Consider the following 25350-nt stretch of genomic DNA (forward strand, 5'->3'; position numbering starts at 1 on the left):
GCTATCCACATCAATTCACCATTATTACAAGAACACAGCACTCAGAAATAAGATCTCATTTACCCTCCTGTAACACTCCACGTACTCAGCAACCAGGGGTACTACACAAATTGGGTTTCCAAATGTTTCTCAACCAGTGCTTATCTTCGAGTCTTGTTTATGAATTCACCTCTAAAAACAAGAGTCGAGTGCTAGTTTATTATTAAAATGTAATATCTGTAGTAGTTTTTATTTATTAATCTCAAGACATCAGGTTTCATAGAACATGATGAATCCTAATCTATGACTATCTAAAATCTAAGATTGGTGCAAACGGGGTCTACAAAAAACCATGTGATAGAAATCTACCCCTTTGTCTTTTCTCATATCTCAAAGGCTTTTAAATGAATCTGATGGTTCATTGGTTGTTATGGTTTGTTGTTTTTGTTTTTTTAATTCCAGTTATACAGATTTTTCAAGTTCAACACTACAGAGCAAAAGATAATATACTGAGCATCAAAAGAAACTTATCACTTATATTTGGATAAAATTCACTAGATGTGATCGAAAAATGACAAACTCTGTTTTAGAGCAGGTGTAGTGACTTTTTATTGTGCTGATTAACAACTGACATCATGAAGATGCTGCAAAATGATCTGTCGATCTTGGGCAGGTGTTGTGACTCTTGGTCTCCCAGTTCGCGGCCTGTCATTGACAGAGTATGTCTGGTTATACCATCTTGCCAGGTTTGAAATTTCTGGCTGTGAGCACCCAAGACAGCGAGCCACAGTACGCTGCTCTAGTCCAGCCTCCAACATGCTGATTGCACGAAGGAGCTGCTCTCTTGACAGATGTGGCATATTGTTTTGTTTTGTTTTCCTGCGATTTTCTTTATTGCTTTTATTCAAGCTTGCAGTTCAACAGCTGAAATCTCTCCATATCCAGTGTCCAATCAGCGGTCTCACTAATTAGGTGATTAAGTGCATATGCTTCAGTCATAGTCACTCAAGCGTGTCATGGTCAAGGATGAATGACCGAGTGATTAAAAAGAAACTAAAAACATTTTGGCAATGTCCATCATTTATATACCTTTCAAAAATAAATGTGTTATAGTAGTGATAAGTTTCTTTTGATGCTTCGTATATATGGTAGCTTCTTGGTACTGTCTTCTCAATTCGTATGCTGAAGAGGTCACTGGATGTAACGCTGGACCCAAATTCCGAGTTAGCACAGGAAGTGAACACCCACAAGAAACAGCTGTTTTTAATTCTATGTTGTCTCTGAAATACCTGCTCATCCTAAAATGAAAGAAAAAAAAAAACAAAAAAAACAACCAAAACATTTTGAATACAAGAAAAATTCTTACCAGTTTTGCTAATGCGCATAAAATGTAAGAGACACAAAAAGAAAATGGATTTAATCGCTTATCTAATTTCTGTAAAGCAGAGTTTTTTTCTATTTCACCTGTTAAACCAGCACACCTGCTTTCCAATTCCCATCTCTTGCTGATTGACAGCAGGTCAGCATGAGTTGCAGAAGTTTTCAGCAGGGAATATTTTTGTATTGATTTTTTTACCCAGTATGTTTTACTTTTTAAACTTCAGTCTGCTACAGGTCCTGAACAGGCACCCAAAATTGCAATTGTTTAAATACACATACTTCCCAGAAATGAACACTAAAAGTTATGCAATGCAGTGGTTGGTTGGCTCTGCAGTTTTCAGTACAGCCTCACTCATTATCTCCCTCCATACAGCACTGGTCCTCACTCACAGCTTTTACCAGCAGGCAATTACGTGAAGTTATGCAAGAGTCTGACTGAAGTCTCGGTCCCAGCTGTGATCAAAGTAACCAGAGCCGTGGGCAATCCCCTTCATGCTGAGTGCCCAAGTTAACACAGCATAAACACTGTAAGAGGTGTGGATTCCTGTACAATGCTTTTACTGGAACGCAGGCCGCTTATGGCTGCATTGTATATAAATGGGGGGGGGTGTCTTTTTCCTTTAAAAGAGGGAAGCCAGTGTAAATGAAAAACAAACAAATCTCAAAAAAAGAGAAAACAAAACAGAAAATATGACTGATCTGACTGAGTCCACTGATCTATACACTGTTATAACTATCAGTAACTAACCCATATACTACTACTACTACTATAATAATTAATAATAATAATAATAATAATAATAAAAATAATAATAATAATAACAATAATAATAAAGCGCCATACCCATTTCCCTGAATTCTTCATTGATGACCTCCAGCCAGGCTACGTCCGTTTCGTTCAAGTCGTAGCGACACATGCTGTCGGCCAGGGTACGGATGTCTACGTACCCCAGTTCCGGTGGCTCAGAACCTGATGAGCGTATTAACTTCCTCGATCTAGTAAACATGACTGCCTTGTCCTTCTCAGCCACACTTCTAGAAAAAAACAAAAAACAACAAAACAGAATCAACAAGCAAGTTAGTACCATAGATCCCAAGCAAAATTAAGTCCTAGCAATATGACAGACCTCAATGTCCTACATTCACCACACACATAAGAGATTTCCAAACCGAGTTTTATCCCAATGGGATAAGTACAAAGAGACTCATCACTACACATGGCAAACTAAATCTGGCAAAGTTGATATAGATCTTTGTTGTAGAATATTGCTCCTTCATACAGGAACCAGAATTAAATAGCTTTAGAAACTACTTGGGTCAATATATTGTAGCCCTCAAATCATGTCTCAATATAGGCTTGTTTCATTTCCTGTGTAAGTATTATGAATAAACTACAGTAGTAAAAACAATACTGACTCAAATAAATTAATATGTTTTATTCTCTGGGTTTCTGTGATGGAACTTACGTAAGAAAATCAAAGGATATACCCGTTTACCAAAAATTGACAATTACTGTAAACTATACTGTATTTAAATATTGCTTTTGCACTGCAACCTTGTATTGCCCTGTAACACTGGTAAGTTGCCTTGGATAAAGGTATCTGACAAATAAACTAATAATAATAAAAGCAATAACTCAAACTGTACTTTCCATGCAGCTGTAACTTCTGAGATTCAAGGCTTTGAAGCTGTGGCAGCAGAATCTTTGCAGTCTTTGTGAGTAAAGGGTTAATTTTTCCTCTAATACCCACTCTCGAACATCACCTAGAGACTCAAAGATTACACCTATGTGACGAGTACAAAGGCAATATCTCAAAGCATTAGGACTTCAAAATAGGGATGCTCCAAATCCAGGATTCGGTTTCGGATTCGGCCCGTACACTTACTTTTTGAGCAGCGTTCGGATTCAGACAAATACTGAATCCTACATGTGCCCTGATGCACATCCATTTCAATATATCCCTCCAATGTGTGCAGTTCTTCTTTAAATAAGACACGAATCCGGTATCAATCGAAACTTTTGTATTTAATAACAAGAACATGTTTGATGAACCGTTGCAGCTCTCAACTCCCTAAATTACTGGTGGCGCACGCACTAAACAGCCACGCAGCTGCTGAATGCAAACACACACCCCTATGCAACAGCACATTCACATCACACTTTTCATGGAGTAAAGTTATGCAGTAAACTTGTAATATACAGTAACAGCAAACTGTTGTAGACTTTTGTGCTTTGTTGCTTTGTCTGTCAACGTGTTATAATTTTTTTTTTAAAAAAACGGTGCACAGAAATATATATTTTGTGTAACTTTATAACTGTCAGATGTGCAAGACGTTGTTGAACAATATGCTTTACTAAATAAAATTTTACGTTATTGTAATATGCCAATACAAGTTGAACCATTTGGGAACTTCTGTGTTTCATTAAAATAATGTTTTAAATTTTTTGTAGCCTATTTGATATGTGCTACACTCACAGTGCATTTAAATCAACGTGGGTTTTATTTTGCAGGAGATTCAGGTCACTCATTATGGTAGTTTTTCCTAATAGCTTTCAGATCAGGTGTCACAGGTTGAAACGTCATTAAAGAAAATAGCGGATTATTATGGCAAAGATGCAGCTCTTTAAAGGTAAACGGTTTGGTATTTTGACATTTCTGTTGTGAGGGGAGAGGGCTAGCGGTACACTGTGTAAGTATCAAATGCAAATCTTATTCAGGGATATAGCTCCACTCAGCAGTGCTTAATTTGTAAAGAAAGAGGTGCTGGGGCTCAAGCAATGACAATAATACCGTCCCAAAAAAACGCACATTCAAAATCATAACACGTTTATTTGAAAAAGTTTTGTACGTACTAGTGTTAGATGTTTACATTCACGTATTCTACATCATATACAAAGTAGTAGTGCATGCAGAAAAAATAACTAAAGGCAACTGCAAGAGAAATAATATATATATATTTTTTAAAAGCCTGTGTATATGTTTTGTTATGGTTTTGCATTTAAATGGTTTAAAAAAATGATAAGGCATTCAGAGGACTCCAGAAGGACGACATTGATTAAGAAAAGAGAAAAAAAATACACACCCCAAAACAAACATTGGTTTGACCCATGGTCTGTGCTATTATTTCAGTGATGTGTATGCAACAGAAGCCGCTGGTAGATTACAAAAACGATTAATTAAACTTAGGCTAGGTAGTTGTTATCTTAGTATGTTTTTATTTTCTATTAATTAAATTATACTCATTGAAAAAGGCAAGAGAGAACAAGATCGTTATTATTTGTTTTATTGTTTGTGTTTAATATAATATAGCAGGCTAATGTTCCGATTGAAGTAGGCTACAATATTTTTTTCACTAAAGTTGTTGTTTGTTGAAATTAATCAGCTTTAATATTTGGTTGTGTACTACTCGTTTAATCAAACCAAGTAGTGTAAGATGCTTATTTGTGTTTAAAAAAACAATAATGCAGTTGCAGCCAGTGTCATCTTACTTAAAGGCAGCTGAAATCATAAAGTAATTTAAAGTAGGTAACAAACATGGCAGCGGACTGTCTCTCTTTAGCACGCACGCAAGATCTTACAGACTTGATACAACTGTGTGGAGAATTTAAAAATAAAGCACTTTATGAGATTTTTAACTAGTGGTACCGGGAATATGACTGCACACCCAGTAGTTCCATTCGGTAATAAAGATACTGTTAACTAAAAGGCTCAAAACTATAGAATGTGCGCGTCCTTTGTTAGTAGCCGCCAGTCTGTTTTTCATTCAACAGTTTCCTTCAGTTTCTTGACAGTTTTTGTAGATTCGGTATTCTGTTCAGTATTCGGCTGAATCTTTTGAGATGGAGTCGGTATTCGGCCGAATCCCAAAAACTTGGATTCGGTGCGTCCCTACTTCAAAATGGCAGCCATCTTAAGTCAGGGGTCCAAGTGAAGTGTGTTGTTATATAATGCTTGCCGAGTTATCGCATCACTGAAATGGAGAGGGCAGTAGTAGTAGGTGTGATGACAGGTTGACCAACTCGTACAAGCTTCTCTATTGGGGGTTCCCGTATTTCATTTTCTGCTGGTTTTAATACTGCACCTCTGGAGACTTCCAGACATTTGTATTCAATCGCATTACTGCTGTTCTTCTCGCACTTCACTTTGATATCAGTGATATGCTGGCATTTATTTATTTATTTTTACTTTACACACTGATGTCACAGCGCATTATTGACGTTTTAAAGGGAGAGGCAGCATTTTTGAGGTTACAGATGCCAACGACGCCAAACCGTAAAAAGACAGTTGCCAAAAAAAAAATGTTTTGTTGCATTTGCGACCATTTTAATCATGGAAAACTACGACTCCCTCCCTCTGCGTACTGGCGGTCGTAGTCTGCTACGTACCGAAGGACGGGCACTGGTATGGACTCATGGCTGACTGGCACTTGAACTCCCTTCTCCCACTCCTGCCTCCATGGGTCTGCCAGGATGTAGTATTCAACCGGGTTCAGCTGGCAGGAATCATGCACCTTCATAGCAGTGATCAAGTCTGTTCTGAACACCTGTAACAAGAGACAGACAGTTGACATATGCACTGTTCAACAGCAGGAAGAAACCATGGTGTAACAGCATGCAACCAGAGGTAACCATGGCAGCAGAAGGTAAATACGCGGCTTCACTTATTTATTCAATTAGACTTTTTTTTCGTCGTCAATGGTTTTTATCCTGGTCTTCTCCCTAATCTGAAATGCCCAATAATTACACTGAACAAAAATATAAATGCAGCATGCAACAATTTCAAAGAAGTTACAGTTCATATAAGGAAATCAGTCAATTGAAATAAATTCATTAGGCCCTAATCTATGGATTTCACATGACTGAGACTACAGATATGCATCTGTTGGTCACAGATACCTTAAAAAAAAAAAAAAAAAAAAGGCGTGGATCAGAAAACCAGTCAGTATCTGGTGTGACCACCATTTGCCTCATGCAGCGCGACACATCTCCTTTGTATAGAGTTGATCAGGCTGTTGATTGTGGCCTGTGGAATGTTGTCACACTCCTCTTCAATGGTTGTGCGCAGTTGCTGGATATTGGCGGGAACTGGAACATGCTGTCATACACGTCGATCCAGAGCATCCCAAACATGCTCAATGGGTGACATGTCTGGTGAGTATGCAGGCCATGGAAGAACTGGACATTTTCAGCTTCCAGGAATTGTGTACAGATCCTTGTGACATGGGGCCGTGCATTATCATGCTGAAACATGAGGTGATGGCGGCGGATGAATGGCACGACAATGGGCCTCAGGATCTCGTCACGGTGATCTCTGTGCATTCAAACTGCTATAGATAAAATGCAATTGTGTTTGTGTCCGTAGCTTATGCCTGCCCATACCATAACCCCACCACCACCATGGGGCACTCTATTCACAACGTTGACATCAGCAAACCGCTCACCCACAAGACGCCATACATGCAGTCTGCCATCTGCCCGGTACAGTTGAAACCAGGATTCATCCATGAAGCGCACATTTCTCCAGCGTGCCAGTGGCCATCAAAGGTGAGCATTTGCCCACTGAAGCCTGTTATGATGCCAAACTACAGTCAGGTCTCGACCCTGGTGAGGACAACGAGCACGCAGATGAGCTTCCCTGAGACGGTTTCTGACAGTCTGTGCAGAAATTCTTCGGTTGTGCAAACCCACAGTTTCATCAGCTGTCTGGGTGGCTGGTCTCAAACGATCTCGCAGGTGAAGAAGCCGGATGTGGAGGTCCCGGGCTGCCGTGGTTACACATGGTCTGCGGTTGTGAGGCCTGTTGGACGTACTGCCAAATTCTCTAAAATGACGTTGGAGGTGGCTTATGGTAGAGAAATGAACATTCAATTCTCTGGCAACAGCTCTGGTGGACATTCCTGCAGTCAGCATGCCATTGCATGCGCCCTCAAAACTTGAGACATCTGTGACATTGTGTTGTGTGACAAAACTGCACATTTTAGAGTGGCCTTTTATTGTCCCCAGCACAAGGTGCACCTGTGTAATTAATTAATGATCATGCTGTTTAATCAGATTCTTGATATGCCACACCTGTCAGGTGGATGGATTATCTTGGCAAAGGAGAAATGCTCAGAAATTAGAGAAATAAGCTTTTTATGCATATGGAAAATTTCTGGGATTTTTTATTTCAGCTCATGAAACATGGGACCAACATATTACATGTTACGTTTATATTTTTATTCAGTGTATTTTAACCCAGTTCACCACTCGGGAAATGGAGGCTGAAACAAGCGAAATGTGTTCCTGTCAATCCGTCATCTTCTGCACTGCGGATCCACAGCAAAGCCACCAGACCTACAGTGCCGGAGGACAACACAGATCTGAATGGCTCCACTGCAGACCCACAGACATCCTATCAGCTACAGGGGTTGCTGGTGAGCGGTGAACCGTGGATTGCCCTGCTGGCCAATTGTGCGCCGCCTCCTAGGGACCCCCAGACACGATCGGCAATGACATAGCCTGGATTCGAACCAGCGATCTTCAGGCTATAATGTGCACCCTGTTTTCCACGCGGAGCGCCTTTACTGGATGCGCCACTCCCCCTCATTTACACATTATACATTTGTATATTCACTGAGCATCGCAGTCTGTTGCTTCCTGGTTTTGAAAAAAAAAAAATCTGTCATTACACATTTGTATCAAATCACAACAAATTAAATAATTCTACAGATAAATGTGTGTTGCATACATGGTCCAATGCAACCAACTGCTACATCTAGTGGAGAGAAATGTAAATGTATGAGTTTCTGAAAATGGCTAAACAGTGCCACATTTTTACTGCAAGATCATGTCCCAAAGACGCCTGCCCTTCATCATCTCATCCTTGGGATGCACTTCCCTGGTGATGGGGATATAATGTAGTGAAGGCAACCTTAAATCCATATTTGGCTCTATCTAAGGTCACTTGTCCATCCGTCAAACTCACATTTTTACATGCATGTGGATGTCGGTCACTTTGTTTTCTTTGGAACACCTGTGACGTGAGAAAACGTCCGTGCTCATGTCTCAGATGCGCTCCAAAACATGTTCAAGAATAAGGATGAAAATTTGCTCCAAAAAGAAAGGGGTAATAATCCATCTGTTGCTTGACTTTTGGCCCGCCCTTGTTATTTAGATGTTAACATTATTGCTTCCAAGTATAACATTTCACATGAGGAAACTTTAATTCGACTATGGAGCGCTGTGACGGAAACATGAGTTCTGTGATGAATCTTCCTCCCGACCTGTGAGGGCGCTAAAGAACGAGAGGAGAAGTATCTGGAAGGGCTGGCCTGACAGTTCGTTTCCGGGTCAGGGAAGTGGGTCAGCCTGGAAAGAAGCGCGACTCTGTTGTAAGACCGTATTGATTTGAAAGGTAAACGAGAGGCAGCTGCATGTAATAAGGCAGCTGCAACCGTTTACCTAGATATCATGCGGGATTACATATAGGGGCCAGGGTAATGCTGATCTTTTCCTTCGTTTGGGTAACGTGAGGAGAGAAGGACTGAGAGAGGAGCTCTCAGAGTGTATTGCGTGTTGTGTGTTGTCTTTGTTTGTTTATAATTGTCTGTCTTTTTCGCACCACTAGACAGTTAACGCACACCTCCGGAGCTGTCGCCATGTAAAGCACTATCCGGAGCACCACTGCACAGAGCACCTGCACGTTTGAATATCACCCAGGACTGGTGACCGTGCCTTTGTTTGTGTGTGAGACTGTACTGTGTTCGCCATCCCCGCGCTTTACACATTGTTGTGTACGGCCGGGGATTTATTATTTGACGGTCGCCAGACCTGGAAACAGCACAAATAAACACTTGTTCACTGAATCACTGTTGTCTGTTCATCACTCCTGCATCGCATAACTGCTACACCTGTTCCCCTTACCAACCACTTTGCCACAAGCGCTCAGATTGTTAATGAGTGGGGGACTAGACAACATCTACAATGAAAAAGACTAACAGACATTACTTAAAGAGAAGCCCATGCTTATTTTGCAGGCCCGTTGGGAAGTTTGATTTAAATGCAAGTTTGCTTGTTCCTTTCAGAGGAACATGTCATTTATTTAACCAACACATCTTTTATGGCCCATGTTCAGTAACACCAGAATGCTTGTCCCACCAATGAGCCTCATAGTTTAAACTTTATAGTGTTGTACTTTTTATGAAAATTAAAAAAAAAAATGTTTTAACAGTGTCTAAAAATAAAAAAATAAAACCAATAGACCTTCTAGTTCATTCATCCTAGATGACCCTGCTGCATGTGATGGCAGGCCATATCCTAGCAACGAGAGAAGTGTCTAAAAGTTTGGGGGAACTCTCGATTGACAATAACAGGAGAATTAACTGGCTTTTATCGGGCAGCACTGAGCTACTAACTGAGTGGGAAAAAATGAAGACGCTAATTGCCAAAAATGAAAACATACCACCAAGCTTTGGGAGTTGCCCAGTGCATTTCATAATGCAGGAAAAGCACTGCAAGTTATTTCAGGTGATCTGGGAGTACATGAAACAGCACAGCAAAGGTATTTTACAGGTAGTGTTACACTGTTACCGGCTCTTTAATACAATCTGTTTTAAAGTTATACAAAAAGAACAGGCTGTTTCAGAACTAACCTCAGACGGTTTTCTATCTTCATGTCGGGACCAGGAGTTCCTCCTGTGTTGAGATTTGGAATGCTGTGACCAGGAGGTAGAATGACCTGCATGATAATAGAACACAGTTCTTTACTCTGATGCAGTATGTACAAAAGCTAAAAAAAATTACACATTCAGAGTAGAAAATGTACAGTACACTCAATCCATCTATAAAACATAATAGTCAGAGCTGCTCGCAATGGAATTAAAGCTGGGTGATTCATACCATTGCCTATGAGTAACCCAGCTCCATTTTAATATCTGCTCCTGCCAGCATCACCCAAAACAGTGAAAATCCTTTAAATGGCCGACGTGGTTTTTATCACATGCACCATCTTAGTACAGTCCAATGAAATTATTAAATTGCTTTTCCATTGCGAGTCATTTCCATTTTGTGAATTACAGGCTTTGCAGTATTGCATTTAATAACATATACTGTACAAAAAAAACCGCATGCATTACATTTAAACCTCTTAAAAAAGAAAATACAAAAACCTCATCTAGGACTTCTAGCCAATAAGGTTTTTTGGGGTTTTTTGAGGTTTTTTTTGATGCATAAAGGTTTCACGTGACAGAACTGTACATAGGAAAACATTTCTGAAGTAACCTCAAAACCACACACATATCCGAGTGATCCATTTGCTGTTCTTGAGGTAACAGGTGTGAATGATAGAATCTACTAAAGGTGTGCTCATTCACTCTGCTGAGCTTATTATAGTATATAGAAAACATGAAGTGGAGCACTCCCAGTCTCGAGTTCTCATTGCAGTGATAGATCAGTTCCCTGGGGTTCTTATTGCAACGCACCTGTTCCACTCTTACACTGCATTACATGTAATTAACAATAAATAATCATCCATTGGTTTTCTTTATCAATGCGATAAAAACAAATTAAAAAAATGATAAAAAAGTGAAACAACAACAATTTTTTAAAAATCGATAATAGTACCACATTTTTTCTTCATGTCTATGAATACTGTAAACAGGTGGGCTGTCTTTTTTATTTTACTGATCGGCAGCACAGAAATGTAACAAATCTAAGCACAATTCAGATAGAAAAATATACAAAAACACTTACTGCCGTTGTCAGAGTCCTCACTGCTACTGGAAAGCTGGCTTCGCTTCATGGTCTTTGGGTTACTAACAGGCAATCTACAGGAAAAGAAAGGTGGGGGGGTGAACATTAGCAGCAACAGTGACACACCGCTGGATCTCGCTCCTTCAATACTGTATGATGCAGAGGTAGCACAAGAACCTGTAGCACAAGAAACAACTAACACTTACTGCATGAGGCTAAAGGAACACAACTAGAATGTTGTTTAGGCCCCAATTTTTAGAAATCTTCAGAGTGGTCTAGAGCTTTGTTGAAATGGCGTGGACCTTTAAATAGGAAAAACAAGCAATACACAGAATTAACCACCTTGGACATTAGAGACACGTGACTGTCTACTGCACTTACCTGCAGGTGTAAGCATGTACCGTACCTACAGTACAATAATTGTGTCAGTATCTTTAAGTCATGAACAAAATAACGCAACGTAATTCTGTGTTCAGGTCTTAAGTGCACTCTGCCATGTGGAACCCTGAAAACCCACAGAGCTGGCATTCTTTTAGCATGGGCTTAGAACGTCCAGAAATACCATCTGTTGCCAATCTCAACTGAGAAGTCTAGCAGCATCTGTCATGCATCACTTAAAGGATTAGAAGAACGAGATCAGAACTAAAGTGAACCGTCAATAATGCAAAGAGCAGTGCTACAGGGCATCCTGTTAAGGACAAGAGCGCAGAAGTGCATTGCTCACAACATGTTACCAGGGGCCTGTGTGGGAGGTGGAACAGGAACTCCAGGTGTTACCAAGCAAATCATCACTGCAACATTCCTGCTCAGACAGTATTGTAATAACGATGACAGGCTTGTTTGTACATGCGATTGCTGAGCTTTTCACCTGATCTCATCCCTCCTGGAAGCAGAAGCCATAACAGCACCATGCAACACTGCCCACTGCTTGAGCAGGGATGAGGAGTGCTGCACCCCCTTCACAACCTTGTCTGACCTCCATAAGACTTCTTTCTTCTGTTCCACGTCTCAGTATGAATTGTTCATAAGGCACACTCAATGCAGGGAATCCACAGGAGTCCAGAAAAGTAATTACACTGATGCTAACATGTATATGTGTAACAGATAATGTTTCATACCCCTGTGATACATGGGTAACTTCCAGTGGCTCCTGTACCATTGTGTAGCTAGCTGCCCTTGTCTATCCATACAGAAAAGTTCACCTCCTGTATACCTACTGTAATGTAATCCCTCCAACCCAACCACAGGTTTCAGCTTGCTAAGTACTACTTGAGAAATAGAAACAATCTCTTTTCATGGTGGGTTCCGGCTCAACGAGATCAGTGCTTGTATTTGATCACAGCAGCACTGTGGTATGCAGCTCTTTTGTTACAAGGTCAATATACATAATGCCGTAGACCAGCACAACACATATACTTAAACATTACTACATGCAAATCAGCAACTGACACAAAACGCTTGAGATGCAACAATTATTTGATTATCGATTGCCATGCCTTTTATTCTGCAAGCCTTAATACAACATTAATTGATCGACAAATCGCTCAGATGCCTAACTTGGAACCTCACACCTCATGTACAGTGTATCTTACATTGCTAGCACAAGCATGCTTTCAGTTCTGTATTCGAAGTTCAGCAATTTTTTTTTTTTTTTTTGCTTCTTGTTTTTGAAAGTGTTCTCAATGCATCGATTACAGCAGGGGTTCCCAAACTGTAGTCGGGTGGGCCGCGGGAGCAATGGCATTTTTTTTTTCTATTAATAGTGAAAAGCAGGTGCCAGGCAGCAGCTGTAACAAGAATAAAGTGTAGCAAGGGAGTATTGCCAGACTGTCAATAAACGCAGAAATTCACAAATCTGAGCTAACAGATTGCCTACCTGTAGACGGGATGTAGAGTGAGAGCTCTAACAATAGGGCAGTGTTAAGGTCATTTGATCGCTCTGCTGGCAGTATTAGTAAAATTACAAAATGTTGAATCCGCTGCCAAAGAATACGTTTTGCAAAAACAGTCTGCTACAGGAGTTTGAATGCATTTATACCGTGGGCTCAGTTTGGAGATACAGAAATACTTTTTATTTTTTCTGTTAACAAGAATCATTCCACCAGCATGCTTTAAAATAAAGACAGCGGTATCACTATAGAAATGTACATATTCAGAGGTGTCCAATTTTTTAACAAAAACTTCTTGTTCAAGGGACAAAATGCTAGAAAAATCTACTTGCCCCCTCCCATTCGCACAAAACACACACAAAAAAGTAGAAGTAGGATTTTGGTTTAATTTAACAGTGAACACAAATCAATCAATTAGTAGCTTGACTGGTTCACTAAATTCTTCAAGACACCCAAAAGGTTCCTTGTAACCCCACCTCACTTCAACAAATGTATAATATACTTTAAAGAAATGTTCCTTTCAGTGCAGTTTGGAACACATTTGCTAGTAAATTTAAATGACATACAGTATTAAGAGTATGTATGATTGTGTGGAGGTGCTAGACTTCCGCAATTCAGTTTTCTGAAACTTGCGCGGCTCTCTGGAAATGTACCTGGAGTTTAAACAGAACAAACATAAGAAAAATAAATAAATAAAAAGTATTTGTCCAAAAGGCAAAGTATAACGGCAAAACTTGTTGTCCCTCACACAAATCTTCTTGTCCTAGCGTCGGGCGACAAGGATAACTTCACAGAAAAACAAGGTTCATGCATCAGATATTGCATCAATTGGAGAATATTTTTTAAAACAAATGCTTTAGAATGATTGCTCCTAAACAGAAAGCCATTCATAATATAGCCAGGATCACGCAATTTTGTCTCGATGGAGACTCATTTCTTGAAAGCATACTTCATCAAAAAGTGGATCTTTTCCTTTATAAATGTATTAATTCATGTTGGTATTTCAAAGCCCAAGTAACACTAGCATTTTTAGTACTGAACAGAAAACAGGCCACAATATAATACTGATACACTGCTGACCCAGAATGAATAAGACTATTTTGAAATGCTGTTGATTACAGTATTACTGAAAAAGAAACAAACAGAATCTTTCCATCATTGAGAGAGAATGAACCACAGCACACAACACTCATGCACAAACAAAATGTCAATGCCAGATCTTAGAAATAATGTGAATCATTGCACATTTAACTGTGGATGCTCACCGGCAACCACCGGCACTGCAAGTGAGCATTTTAAGTTATAAATTACAACAACTCTCTACTGCTGTACAAAGGCAGCAAATCAGGACCATTCAACTTCTCTCCATAAACGCTGCTAGTGACACTGTGTAAATGAAAGCCAATACATCAGTCCTTCAGGATTCTCTCTTTGAACACATTTGCCACTATAGATTTACAGTGCATGAACTCAGTTCAGCACATGCGTACTGAAAGAGACGATGAGAAAGCACAGCACTTAACAAATGAATGCAGTGAATTTGAAAAATACCATCAAGCATTCAGTGAATATGCTGGTCTAGACTGTGCAGTACACAAATTCCACACAGAAGTGGTTACGTGTTTTGTTTTGTTTTGTTTTGTTAACAGCGCAAGTCTACAATACATGAAACATCAGGGAATAATGAAAGAACACCACATGATATCATTTAAGCTTCACCAAATGTAGAGTAACAGGATCATTAGATTAGCCCTCAGCTGCTTGCTGTCAGAACCCTGTCAGTCCAAAACAGTAAAAAGATGACAAATCCAGTCCAAGTTCACTGTCTGCAGTACTGCTCCCTCATTATTTTGCAGCCTCAATATTAACATTGAGGGTGGTGAACTAGTTTGCTTGCACAATGAAATATACCCGTACATAGCTTCGCTGTGAATCAACCACATTTGTGAATTATACAAACTGTGCCAAACTGAGGGAGCACCAGTAGGTCTGCTTGTAATTGTTAGGCTATAGCCTATATCCATGAAACTTTTCTGACAATGGATGCCTCCTGATCGCTGTTGAATACACATAAAGAAACTCCAGAAAGCAGTGGGCAGAAGATACCACCTCAAGATCTCCCCAAGATCATGCAATAGTAGTACGACAGGATACTCAGCAGAGGGTTTGACAGAAGTATGCCCTGAGGGTAAGAAGACTGTACAACAGCAGACAAAGAAGACTCATTCACAGCTTTTCCTCACTCACTCTGAACAGCCAGACATGTTATAGCTTAGAGGGATGTTAACAAGACTCCAGGAATGTCTATATGTGGAATGCAGAATGAAATAACTCTGGTATTGATTTATGTAGTGTGGAATTAAAGGCAACACACATGGTGTAACTAACCCAAAATTAATGTGCAATTATGACATTACAGTAAGTAATGTAGAATAAATATTAAATATGACCAATATAACAGGGACACTAATGTGAACCTGTGGATGCTTCACTTTAACTGCTTTGTCAAAAGGTATTCAATTGAATTGTCATTTAAAACAATGAAATCAGCACACAGAAAGACTGCCTCCACCATTCACCACATTTCTAAAGAAGACCATCAAATGTTCATGTCTATATTTCTTCTATAGATCCTCAAATTAAAACAATTCTTAAAACAAAATTGGGTAATCAGGGGAAACACCTTTTTTTATATTTAGCAGTCACCAATTGATTTTACCCCGTTTTTCTCCCAGTCTGAAATATCCAATTGTATTTTAAGCTCAGCTCACCGCTACCAGCCCCCTGTGCTGACTTGGGAGCGGCGAAGATGAACACACGCTGTCCTCTGAAACGTGTGCCGTCAGCCGACTGTTTCTTTTCATTCTGCAGGCCTGCCATGCAGTGAATCCAGTGCTACAGTGTCGGAGGACAGGGAAGCTTACAGGCAAGCCCGCAGGCGCCTGGCCAGTCCACAGGGGTCATTGGTGTGCGGTAAGCTGAGGAAACCCCCCCCCCCGGCAACACCCCTTTAAATGTTTTTCTTGGTAATTTTGCAGTTTTTCCCCCATGCACCATTATACTATGCACCCTAGTTTCACCATGGTTTGCCGTGCTTTTTAACATGCTTACCATCCCTCTCTGTGCTTTACAATGTTTACTGTATCTATGCTTTACCATGCTTACGCTTTGCTGTGCCTTTACTGTGGGAAAATGTTATTAGGGTATAGCCATGCTTTTCCAACTGATAAGGTTATTCTCAAGCAAAATAAGTGTTTTATATTCAAAACATGGCAAAGTTTCGCTGCTTTGTGGACCAATAGTGAAAATAAGCAGCACCCTATCTAACAAGCTGATATGTCGCTAGCCCGATCAGTCATAGTGAAGGAAAGTGCATGAATAGCCTGTACTGTGTTGAGGTGCAGTCGGCTACATATTGCCTTTGGGTCTGAAGTCTTGAAAATGAATTGCTAAAGCCCCAGTACTACAGTGTCAAAGAACCCCCATAATAACAATTGGTGTCTGCTACGGTACAGCTTTCTGTGCACCAGATTTTATCACAAAGCAGAACTTACTGCCAAAGGTAATAGAGGCACGCTTCCTCCATCCTAAAATGAAACTGCAAACAGGCTTCTTGTACTGCACCTATTATTTTAACACTCACCTGTGACTTATATTGTTCTTTTAAAATACAGCAATCTCTTTACAGATTATGTTTGCACAGTTTTATCTATCCATACACCGCAGACTCCCAGTGCAAACTTCCCAGGTTCACCGGCAATGATGAGCACAGATTTTATGTGAAAATGAGCACACCATGCAGCTGTTCTGTCGAACAATAATAAGATACTTAAATCAATCTCGGTCAATGTGGTGTTTCCAGACAAACAATTAGGGTAGTCACAACCCAAATCAGATACATTCAAATGTGCAGAAGCAGAACCTTTGAAATACCACTAAATAAATCTAAAGAGCCTAAGAACAGATAGACCAAGTTATTCCTGGATCCAGGAAAGCCCTTTGCAATTACACTTTACACACACACACACACACACACACACACACACACACACACACATATATATATATATATATATATATATATATATATATATATATATATATATATATATATATATATATATATATATATATATATATATATATAAAATCACCACATGTCAAATAAAATACATGCATAGCAATTATCAATTGAGGGTTTTTACAGTAAAACCTGACATTACTACTGCAGGCATTCTATCGCTTACACACTTCCACGTTGATGAAACGCCACCTGGTGGTTAAAAACATATGATGCCCGTACTGTGGAACACTTTAGAAATCCAAATAACAAAATCAATTTACCAATTTATCACAAACATACAATGCAGAAAAGTGATAGACGCAGTAATTTCAAACATTATAAAATAAATAAAATACCTAGAGGAACATCACAAATATATGTCTATTGTTTTATAAAAACGACTCCCCTGTCAGTTAATTGATTCTATTATTTTCCTTCTTTTAGAAAAACCATTCCCTCGGGTCCTTAGTAATTTAGTGCAAATACGTGAATAATTAAACCGAGCGTTTCAAGCAGATTGTACAAACTACCGGTAGTTATACAACTGCACCTGCTGTTACTGCATAGTTTAGCCACTCCTTCCTCACATTTCAAACTAGCCATTCCAAAAAATGCAACATATTTTTCCGTTGTTCCCAAAAAGCTCACATACATTTACACCCACAGATTTAAAACGAAACCCTTAATCTCGTCATCGTTTTTGTTTTGTTGTGTTTTATTCAGATCAGATAATTATTATTTAAACTTATTTAAATCTTAGAAATGACAGATTCCTTACTTTGATCATACCTGTTCGGTGTGCAAACTTGCAGCATCTGCTTTATCCATCATCCATCATTTTCCAACCCTTGCTATTTGGTGAAACAAACTGCCATTACACCTAGTTACACAGGCGTGCACGTGTCCATCGCAGTATGTTAGGTAATAAGTGTGGTTTGGGGGTACTGTGATGATGTAATTAATACGTAGGTGTACAGGACCGAGTACAACTTTGTCGCTGAGCTGCACAATGTCTGCTCAAAAACACGCACTTTGTTCAGCCCTGACATGGATATTTATTCAGACATGTGCTGACACACATTCGGCAACGCCAACAGCGTCATCTCAGACTGGAAAACTGCACTGTCTGCTCACGCAGAAAATTCTGACAAGTTACACAGAAAACTCTCAACTTTTTGCCTAAATCGTGACCTTGCATCATAACGAAGTAGCTGCACCTTTATCTTTTCATGTCAAATTCAGGATAAATATATAATTTTACAGTTTGTCCAGTTTAAAATTGTAACTACAATAGACTAGTGATACAATAATCCAAAGTACCGTCAAATAACCGTAAAAAAAATCATATTGTGGAATAACTATCAACAAAACTTCATTTTTACCCTGTCGTTTAAAAATACATGTAACTTTTCTGACCGAATACATTTTACACTCTAGGATCAAGAGGTTGCTGTATATCTCACAACCGAATCTTTGGCGCCATATTAATGACGTCTCATATTATTTCAACCAGGCAGCGACCTTCGGCATTAAAAAAAAAAAGCTCCAGACTCCAAAACTCTTACCAAAGGGAATACAAGGCAGCGATCCGTGTATAAACGACGTTTCTGCTAAATCCAATAAAATAAATGAGAAATGTGACAGTACCTACAGGAATGGTTGGTCGTGGCGGTGGAGTTTCTATCTAAGAAATGGTGCTACGTTTATGAGTTCATCAGCAGCAGACTGTAGCTCTCCTTCGTACACAAACACTGCCTGACTGACGTTCTCACTTGTTATGGAGGAAGGACTGCGAATTAAACTCATTTTCGTGTCACTACGCCACAAGAGGGAGCACTTTTTCCCTAATATTGTAGCAAATGTACCGTACGTTCAATGTTGTTACGTTGATTCATTCAGAACAGGGTTAAGTCTGTACAAAAATATTTTGGAAGAATGTGATTTCATCTTCTGCTACAATTTATGATGTTAATTGCAATACCACCTAACTGGTTTAATGGCTCCTAGGCTAAAGTCTATTGCTCAGAGGTTTGCTTGGTTTAGTCACCAATCCATGTTTAACTGAACCTTTGAAATAATTTACTTTGTACTATTTCTCAACCCAACACCATTACAGCATAGTTATTAGCAACAAATTATGTTATGAGTTATTAGGCAGTCTATTTACAGTAAAGGTAAGGCCTGTCCCTATAGAATTGACTCATTTTACAAGGCTGAATGAAACCTGCTGAACAATGTTACATTTACATATTGAATCACACACCGCTTCGTAGTTTTAAAACATGATATATTGTACTATATCAGTTTAAATAAATTTCTGGGTTTGCTTGCCCTACTTTCAGAAAGCCTGTTAATGTTTCACATCCAATTTCATTGGACATCAGCAAGGTATTGGGAGACCAAAGCATGGTACTGGCTAAGCATGTTAGCCAACAGGGAGAAACATTTACCAGCCATTGCCAGAGTATGACTGACAGAGTATGACTGGTACACAGTATGTCACCTCAGCCAAACTATACTCTCAGGTACCATGGTCTAACAAACCCCTGGGTTTGATGTTCAAAAGATGCTATAGAAAGCACTTGTAAGGTATTGCACTATACTGTACCATTAAAAAGTGCACAGTTGTATGGTTTAAAAGAAAAAGAATATGGTCTGCCATTTGTGGAGACTTTAAATATGCAATATTTAACATTTCCTGGCCCTAGAAGATACTGTACATGTGGGTTCAAATAAACAAATTGTGGTGGATATTCTTCTATTATTGTTTTGTATTCCCAATATTAGTAGTTTGTATGTTTTTTGTTTTGATTTGGTTTTTTTACATAGTCTTGGTATAGAATGTTAAATAAGTTTAGTGTTGCTATCACATTTGAAATTGTAATACAAACCCTTCCATGCTGACATCAATAAATATTTTTCATGTTTCAAATATTATAATTTTTTTTTTTTTTTTTTTTTTTTCATGAGACAGCCCAGAAGGACAGTCAAGTGTCATATTTGGAAGCTGTGAATTCACCCTTCTGGTGCCAGGATCACATCTTCCTACAAATCATCCCTTCAATTAAGATGAGGTGCATTCTGAAACAGGAACCAACAACAACACGTAAATTCCTGAAAATGAAACACGCAGGTGCTGGAGAGATAACACATTGCTTGGCTTGACGCCTTTGGGTCCCTGCCAAGTTCAGTGTAGCCAAGCAACAGGCCCATCTCCTGTCATTATCAGAGCAACTTCATCGTTCAGAGTACTTGTGAGGAGGAGGGGGAGGGCGTTTGAACTAGAGTGCCATATACTCAGACTGAAAAACCTCCTCCACTCTACATTTAAGAAAAAAACGTGTCAGGTGTGTGACTACAGCTTAAAGAATGAAAGAAACAGCTGAAGAGCTATGTTTTGGCTTAGGCAATGCCCAAAAGTGAAACTCTTCCAGTTGCTCTGGTTACCAAATCGTCCTCTCTTTTGTTTCTTACAACTACTGGTATTTTGTTAACTGCATTTTCTCTCTCTCTCTCTCTCTCTCTCTCTCTCTCTCTCTCTCTCTCTCTCTCTCTCTCTATCGATATTCTTACAAGTCTGTTTTAAATTGGGGTTAATTACCTCAATTGTGTGTGTGTGTGTGTACTTCCTAACATATGAAAGTAGCATTGCTTTCATTTCAGTTGTAGAAGCAGCAGTTAAAAAGCAAACAATCTATCCTGTAATCTATGGAAAGTGTTTTTACTTCCTTGGTAGATAAGAGGACTTCAGCCACAACTGCTGTGAAGTCAATTTAGCTTTTTTCACTAACCACAGTTCCACTTACGAGGAGATGACTAAGGCAGTACTTGAAAAACTAAAGCATTCTGTGGCTGCGATGAGTAATTTTCCTCAGCCGGAAACTGTGCACATTTTATTTGGGCCATTTTGATGGTTTAAAAAATAAACAGTACAGTTAAATTGCATAAAGAAACAGTTGTATTTCACTGTAGTAGTTTTCCAAATGTGGGGGCCTGGGTTCAAATGTGGTGTAGGTCACATGTGAAATATGTTTGGGGAGGGGGCTCCATTTAGATAGTAGTCCACACCAATGAATTGTTAAAAAAAATGGATACAATTCCCTGCAAGAAGTCTCTGGTCACCGAGACTGAACTGTTCCCTCACCTCCTCACTAGGTTGAGGCCTGCTCGCAGTGGGATAGGGTGAGGAGGCTCACATTGCTACTGTTCGTGCAATCCTTGCTTCTTGCCCAAATTTCTTACCCAAATTTCAAAAAACTAAAACTACTGCAGCTTCTCCAAGCTGAAACACATCTGCCATATGTAACACTACACCACTAGATACTTTTGTTCTAAGAATTGAAAGACAATCCTATACGGACCATTACATTTGTATGCGGTAAAACAGCTGAAGCTTGTGGCTAATACAGGCTGTGTCTGTGTCAGTACTCAAGTGTGTCTAAGTAAGTGCTGAAACCACAGCTTCATAATAAACCTGACACCCATTCAATTCCACTTTAGAGACACTTGTGCTGCTGAAAATGTGCGACGGTCTATCACAGGACCCAGAGTCATTTTTGTGTTTAAACTATGAAAGGCAGTTGTAATTGATTACACATTAATTGATTATTTGCACAAAACCAAATTAAATAAAAATGAATTTAATATAATCAATACAATACACTTTTATAAAAGACCTTATATGGGTTTAAAATGTATGACTGCATTTAGTGAAACACCTGTCTTTGAGCCCAATTGTAATTTAAAGGTTATTTTTTCAGAATGCTTTCGGCATTATTACAATTTCTATTACAATTCTGTTTCACATTGTGGCAGGAAATGGCGTTGCGGTGACGTCAGGCCAGAAGTTGGAACAAAAACACAGAGGTAGGTACTGCAGTTCAAAAAGAGACGCTGCGTGCGCCCTTTATTAAAGAACACAAAAATAAATATTTAAACAAAAATAAACACTGCTCACAGAGCAAAATAAAACAGGTTAACAAAAATAAATCACAAACACAAAAATACAAGTATAGGTCAGGCTGGGCGATCACCTTCACTGTTCCTATATCTTTCTTTTAAATTAATCTCTCCTCTCAAGCTCTACCACTTTTGAACACCCACCCAGAGCAGGGAGAGCTGCAGGCTTAAAAATACCGTGGCCAAGGGGTTTAACTAGTTTGTAATTATTCCATTACCCCTCGGCCACAATCTGCCTGAGTTCATTAATTTGTGTGACTGTCGGCTAGTTCAACAACACACTAGCCGACAGCCACACATTAACACAAGGTTTTTAATGTGGATGGGGCTTCCCAGCCACACTACAAAACAATAAGAAAACCGAACCGCACGGCCATGCCATCATATATACAAATACAAACATAAATCATAATAAACAAACCACAAAGTAAGACAAGGGCGGAGGGGGAAACCCCCTTCTAAAATAAAACAAACAATACATGTAAGCAGGGCTTTCCTCCCCCCCCCTTTGTGCAAAGCACACATGGACCCAGCGGCCACCTCCCTCAATCTGGAATAATCCATGGGGGTGGCCATGGTGGGAGGGCCTCCCCCCCTCCTCTCACGTCTTCCTGGCTGGTAGCTCACTCTTTCTCTCAGCCGAACTGTAGCAGGGGGAACTGGTCTCCTACTGGAACCAGCAGGTATTCTCCCTCTGCTGGGAGAGGTGGGAGGGACAAGAGGTCCTCCAATGGCAGTGGAGGTGGAACCATCAGGCATTCTCCCTCTGCTGGTGGGTACCTGGGCTGTGGATGCACCGGCTCCCCCTTCTTGGGGTGTGGACACTTGGGCTCCTCCAACTCAGGCACAGGATGTTCAGGCTCCTACCACTCCAGGTCCATGTCCTAGAAGACCTCCAGGCAATTTCTATTACAATTCTGTTTCACATTGTGGCAGGAAATGGCATTGCGGTGACGTCAGGCCAGAAGTTGGAACAAAAACACAGAGGTAGGTACTGCAGTTCAAAAAGATGCCGTTTATTAAAGAACACAAAAATAAATAAAATATTTAAACAAAAATAAACACTGCTCACAGAGCAAAATAAAACAGGTCAACAAAAATAAATCACTAACACAAAAATACAAGTATAGGTCAGGCTGGGCAATCGCCTTCACTGTTCTTCTTTCTTTCTTATTCTTATTCTATTCTTATTCTCTTCTCTTCTCTTCTCTTCTCTTCTCTTCTCTTCTCTTCTCTTCTCCTCTCCTCTCCTCTCCTCATCTGGACACCCCCCTAAAGCAGGGCGAGCTGCAGGCTTAAATACCGTGGCCGAGGGGTTTAACTAGTTTGTAATTATTCTATTACCCATCGGCCACAATCTGCACAAGTTCATTAATTTGTGCGACTGCCAGCTAGTTTAACAATGCACTAGCCGACAGCCACACATTAACACAAGGTTTTTAATGTGGACGGGGCTTCCCATCCACGCTACAATAACAAAACCAAACGCCACGCCCACAGCATCATATATACAAACACAAACATAAATCAGGGTAAACCAACCACGAAATAAGACAGGTGGAGTGGGAAACCCTGTTCTAAAATAAACAAACAATACACGTAAGCAGGGCTTTCCTACCGCCCTGCTACACACGTTTATAAAAAAAATGCTTCATCAATTAATTTATTAATCATTCGCACAAAGACTGTGATTAAGAGAAAATAAAAACATAACAAAATCTTGATTTAAAATAAATAAATAAATCAAAACGCATGATGCACTGATCTATTTAAAATACAAGTGAAACACTGCAGAGTGTGGCCACTTCTTTTGGAAGTGGCCATTGTCCTTGCTTGGAAATCACTACGCCCTACTTGCTCCTTGGTTTATGTAGCTTTCTTTCAGACATTCCTGGTAATCCTTGGTAACTTCCAAAAATTATTTCATTGTATGTCAATTATATGTGATTTTTCTTTTTTGCTCTGCCGGTTACATGGTGTAGCTGGGGTCTTTCTTGTGGGGATGTGGTCTTGCGGAGGTCACTGGAAATTACAGACTAGTTTGTAGCCAGTTGAAAGAGTTTCAGCCATTAAGGCTGTCTCCTGGTTTCACATACCACTAATCTGGGAATACTTTACCTAAAATAACATTAGTTAGATTAGTGCTAATCGGGATCTGTATACAGTACTCAAGTTGAATAAATTGCACACAGAATTGATGTTCACAACCTTTCCGGAAAGGGTTAAATCCATTTATTTGAAATTGGAACAAAGAGCTAAAAGTTATTTTAAACAAAAGATACACTTTAGTTGTATTAAAACATGAATATCACACTAGCTGTGGTAAACGTTTCTATTTTAAAACACCTCTCAAAATAATGTAAACATTAATGAATTCCTTTTCCAATTGTGTACAAATTCTTAACTAGTGTAAAAGCTTTTCATTGATATTAGGTACACCACCACACAGCACCAAAAGACCGTTTTAACAGAATGTCAGGTGTTCAGGGATATGCTTCAATGCAGAGCTCCAGATATGTACTTCAGTGTACACTTCAGTGTAAGCATCCATCAAATAACAATACATTTAATTAAAACACAACAGGTATATAAGTGATTGAGTAGCCCGAGTTGTTAATGTTTGAATGTGTCAGGATATTTGGCAGTGCGGTATCATTGTATACATGGATAATACGCATATAAAGGATACTGGGCACCTTGTAAACATGTAAACATCATGCTAAGGTTTTGATAACATGCTCTGTAAGACACCAGGTTTAATATTAAACTGAATTTTTTTTAACAAAGGCCACAGAAATAGCTAAGGATGCATATACAGTAAAGGAAAAACATATGTGAATAGTTTGAATTTAACAGAGATATTGAACAGTTCTGTGTTAATTTTTGGTGGTGCTGCTTATTTTATCCCAAGAATGCAGTCATAACATGTCCCCGTCCGACACACTTGCAAATCTACTTTTTTTTTTTTTTTTTTTAAATGACACATACAATATAAAACAGTTTTTTTGGTCTTAGTTCTCCCCTCCCTCCCAACCACCCACCAGTGGCTACAACCCCCTCCCACCCCTTCCCTCAAAGGACTTCAAAGCCTAGTTCAGTCAGTGATAGCTGGAGTCAGGTTCAGAACAGATCTAATAGATTCTGAGGCAGCTCTCCAGGCATCCACAGTCCCATCCCTACATCCTCGGTCTGGACCAGCATGTTTAGAGCTAGGACATGACCAGGCCTCGTTGGTTTTCATCGAGCATCGCCTCCGCGATCAGCACCCCATCATCTGCACCAGCAAGGGCAGATTAGCACACTGGAAACTGAGGTACATTATTTGTGCATAGGGCAGGTACAGCACAAGC

The 25350-nt window shown here is 39.6% G+C and overlaps 1 protein-coding gene across 5 annotated transcripts in view; it reads right to left on the minus strand.

The window, feature by feature from the left end:
• The window catches only part of LOC121330659 (protein Jade-1-like), a 37479-nt gene extending 18670 nt beyond the window's left edge, over positions 1-18809 (minus strand). The window contains exons 1-5 of one of the 5 annotated variants that reach the window (XM_041277363.1): positions 18693-18809; positions 11090-11163; positions 9991-10076; positions 5747-5904; positions 2204-2394 (exon numbers count right to left, since the gene is read on the minus strand). In XM_041277363.1, the coding sequence (XP_041133297.1) occupies positions 2204-2394; positions 5747-5904; positions 9991-10076; positions 11090-11138 (484 nt within the window). In that variant the 5' untranslated portion in view covers positions 11139-11163; positions 18693-18809. Of the gene's footprint in view, positions 1-2203; positions 2395-5746; positions 5905-9990; positions 10077-11089; positions 11164-17819; positions 17956-18606 lie in introns of those variants that run through there. The other 4 variants (XM_041277355.1, XM_041277381.1, XM_041277348.1 and 1 more) reach the window with 4 other exon arrangements.
• Between the last annotated feature and the right edge of the window lie 6541 nt (positions 18810-25350).

Source organism: Polyodon spathula, chromosome 2 (genome assembly GCF_017654505.1).
Source record: "Polyodon spathula isolate WHYD16114869_AA chromosome 2, ASM1765450v1, whole genome shotgun sequence".
NCBI lineage: Eukaryota > Metazoa > Chordata > Actinopteri > Acipenseriformes > Polyodontidae > Polyodon > Polyodon spathula.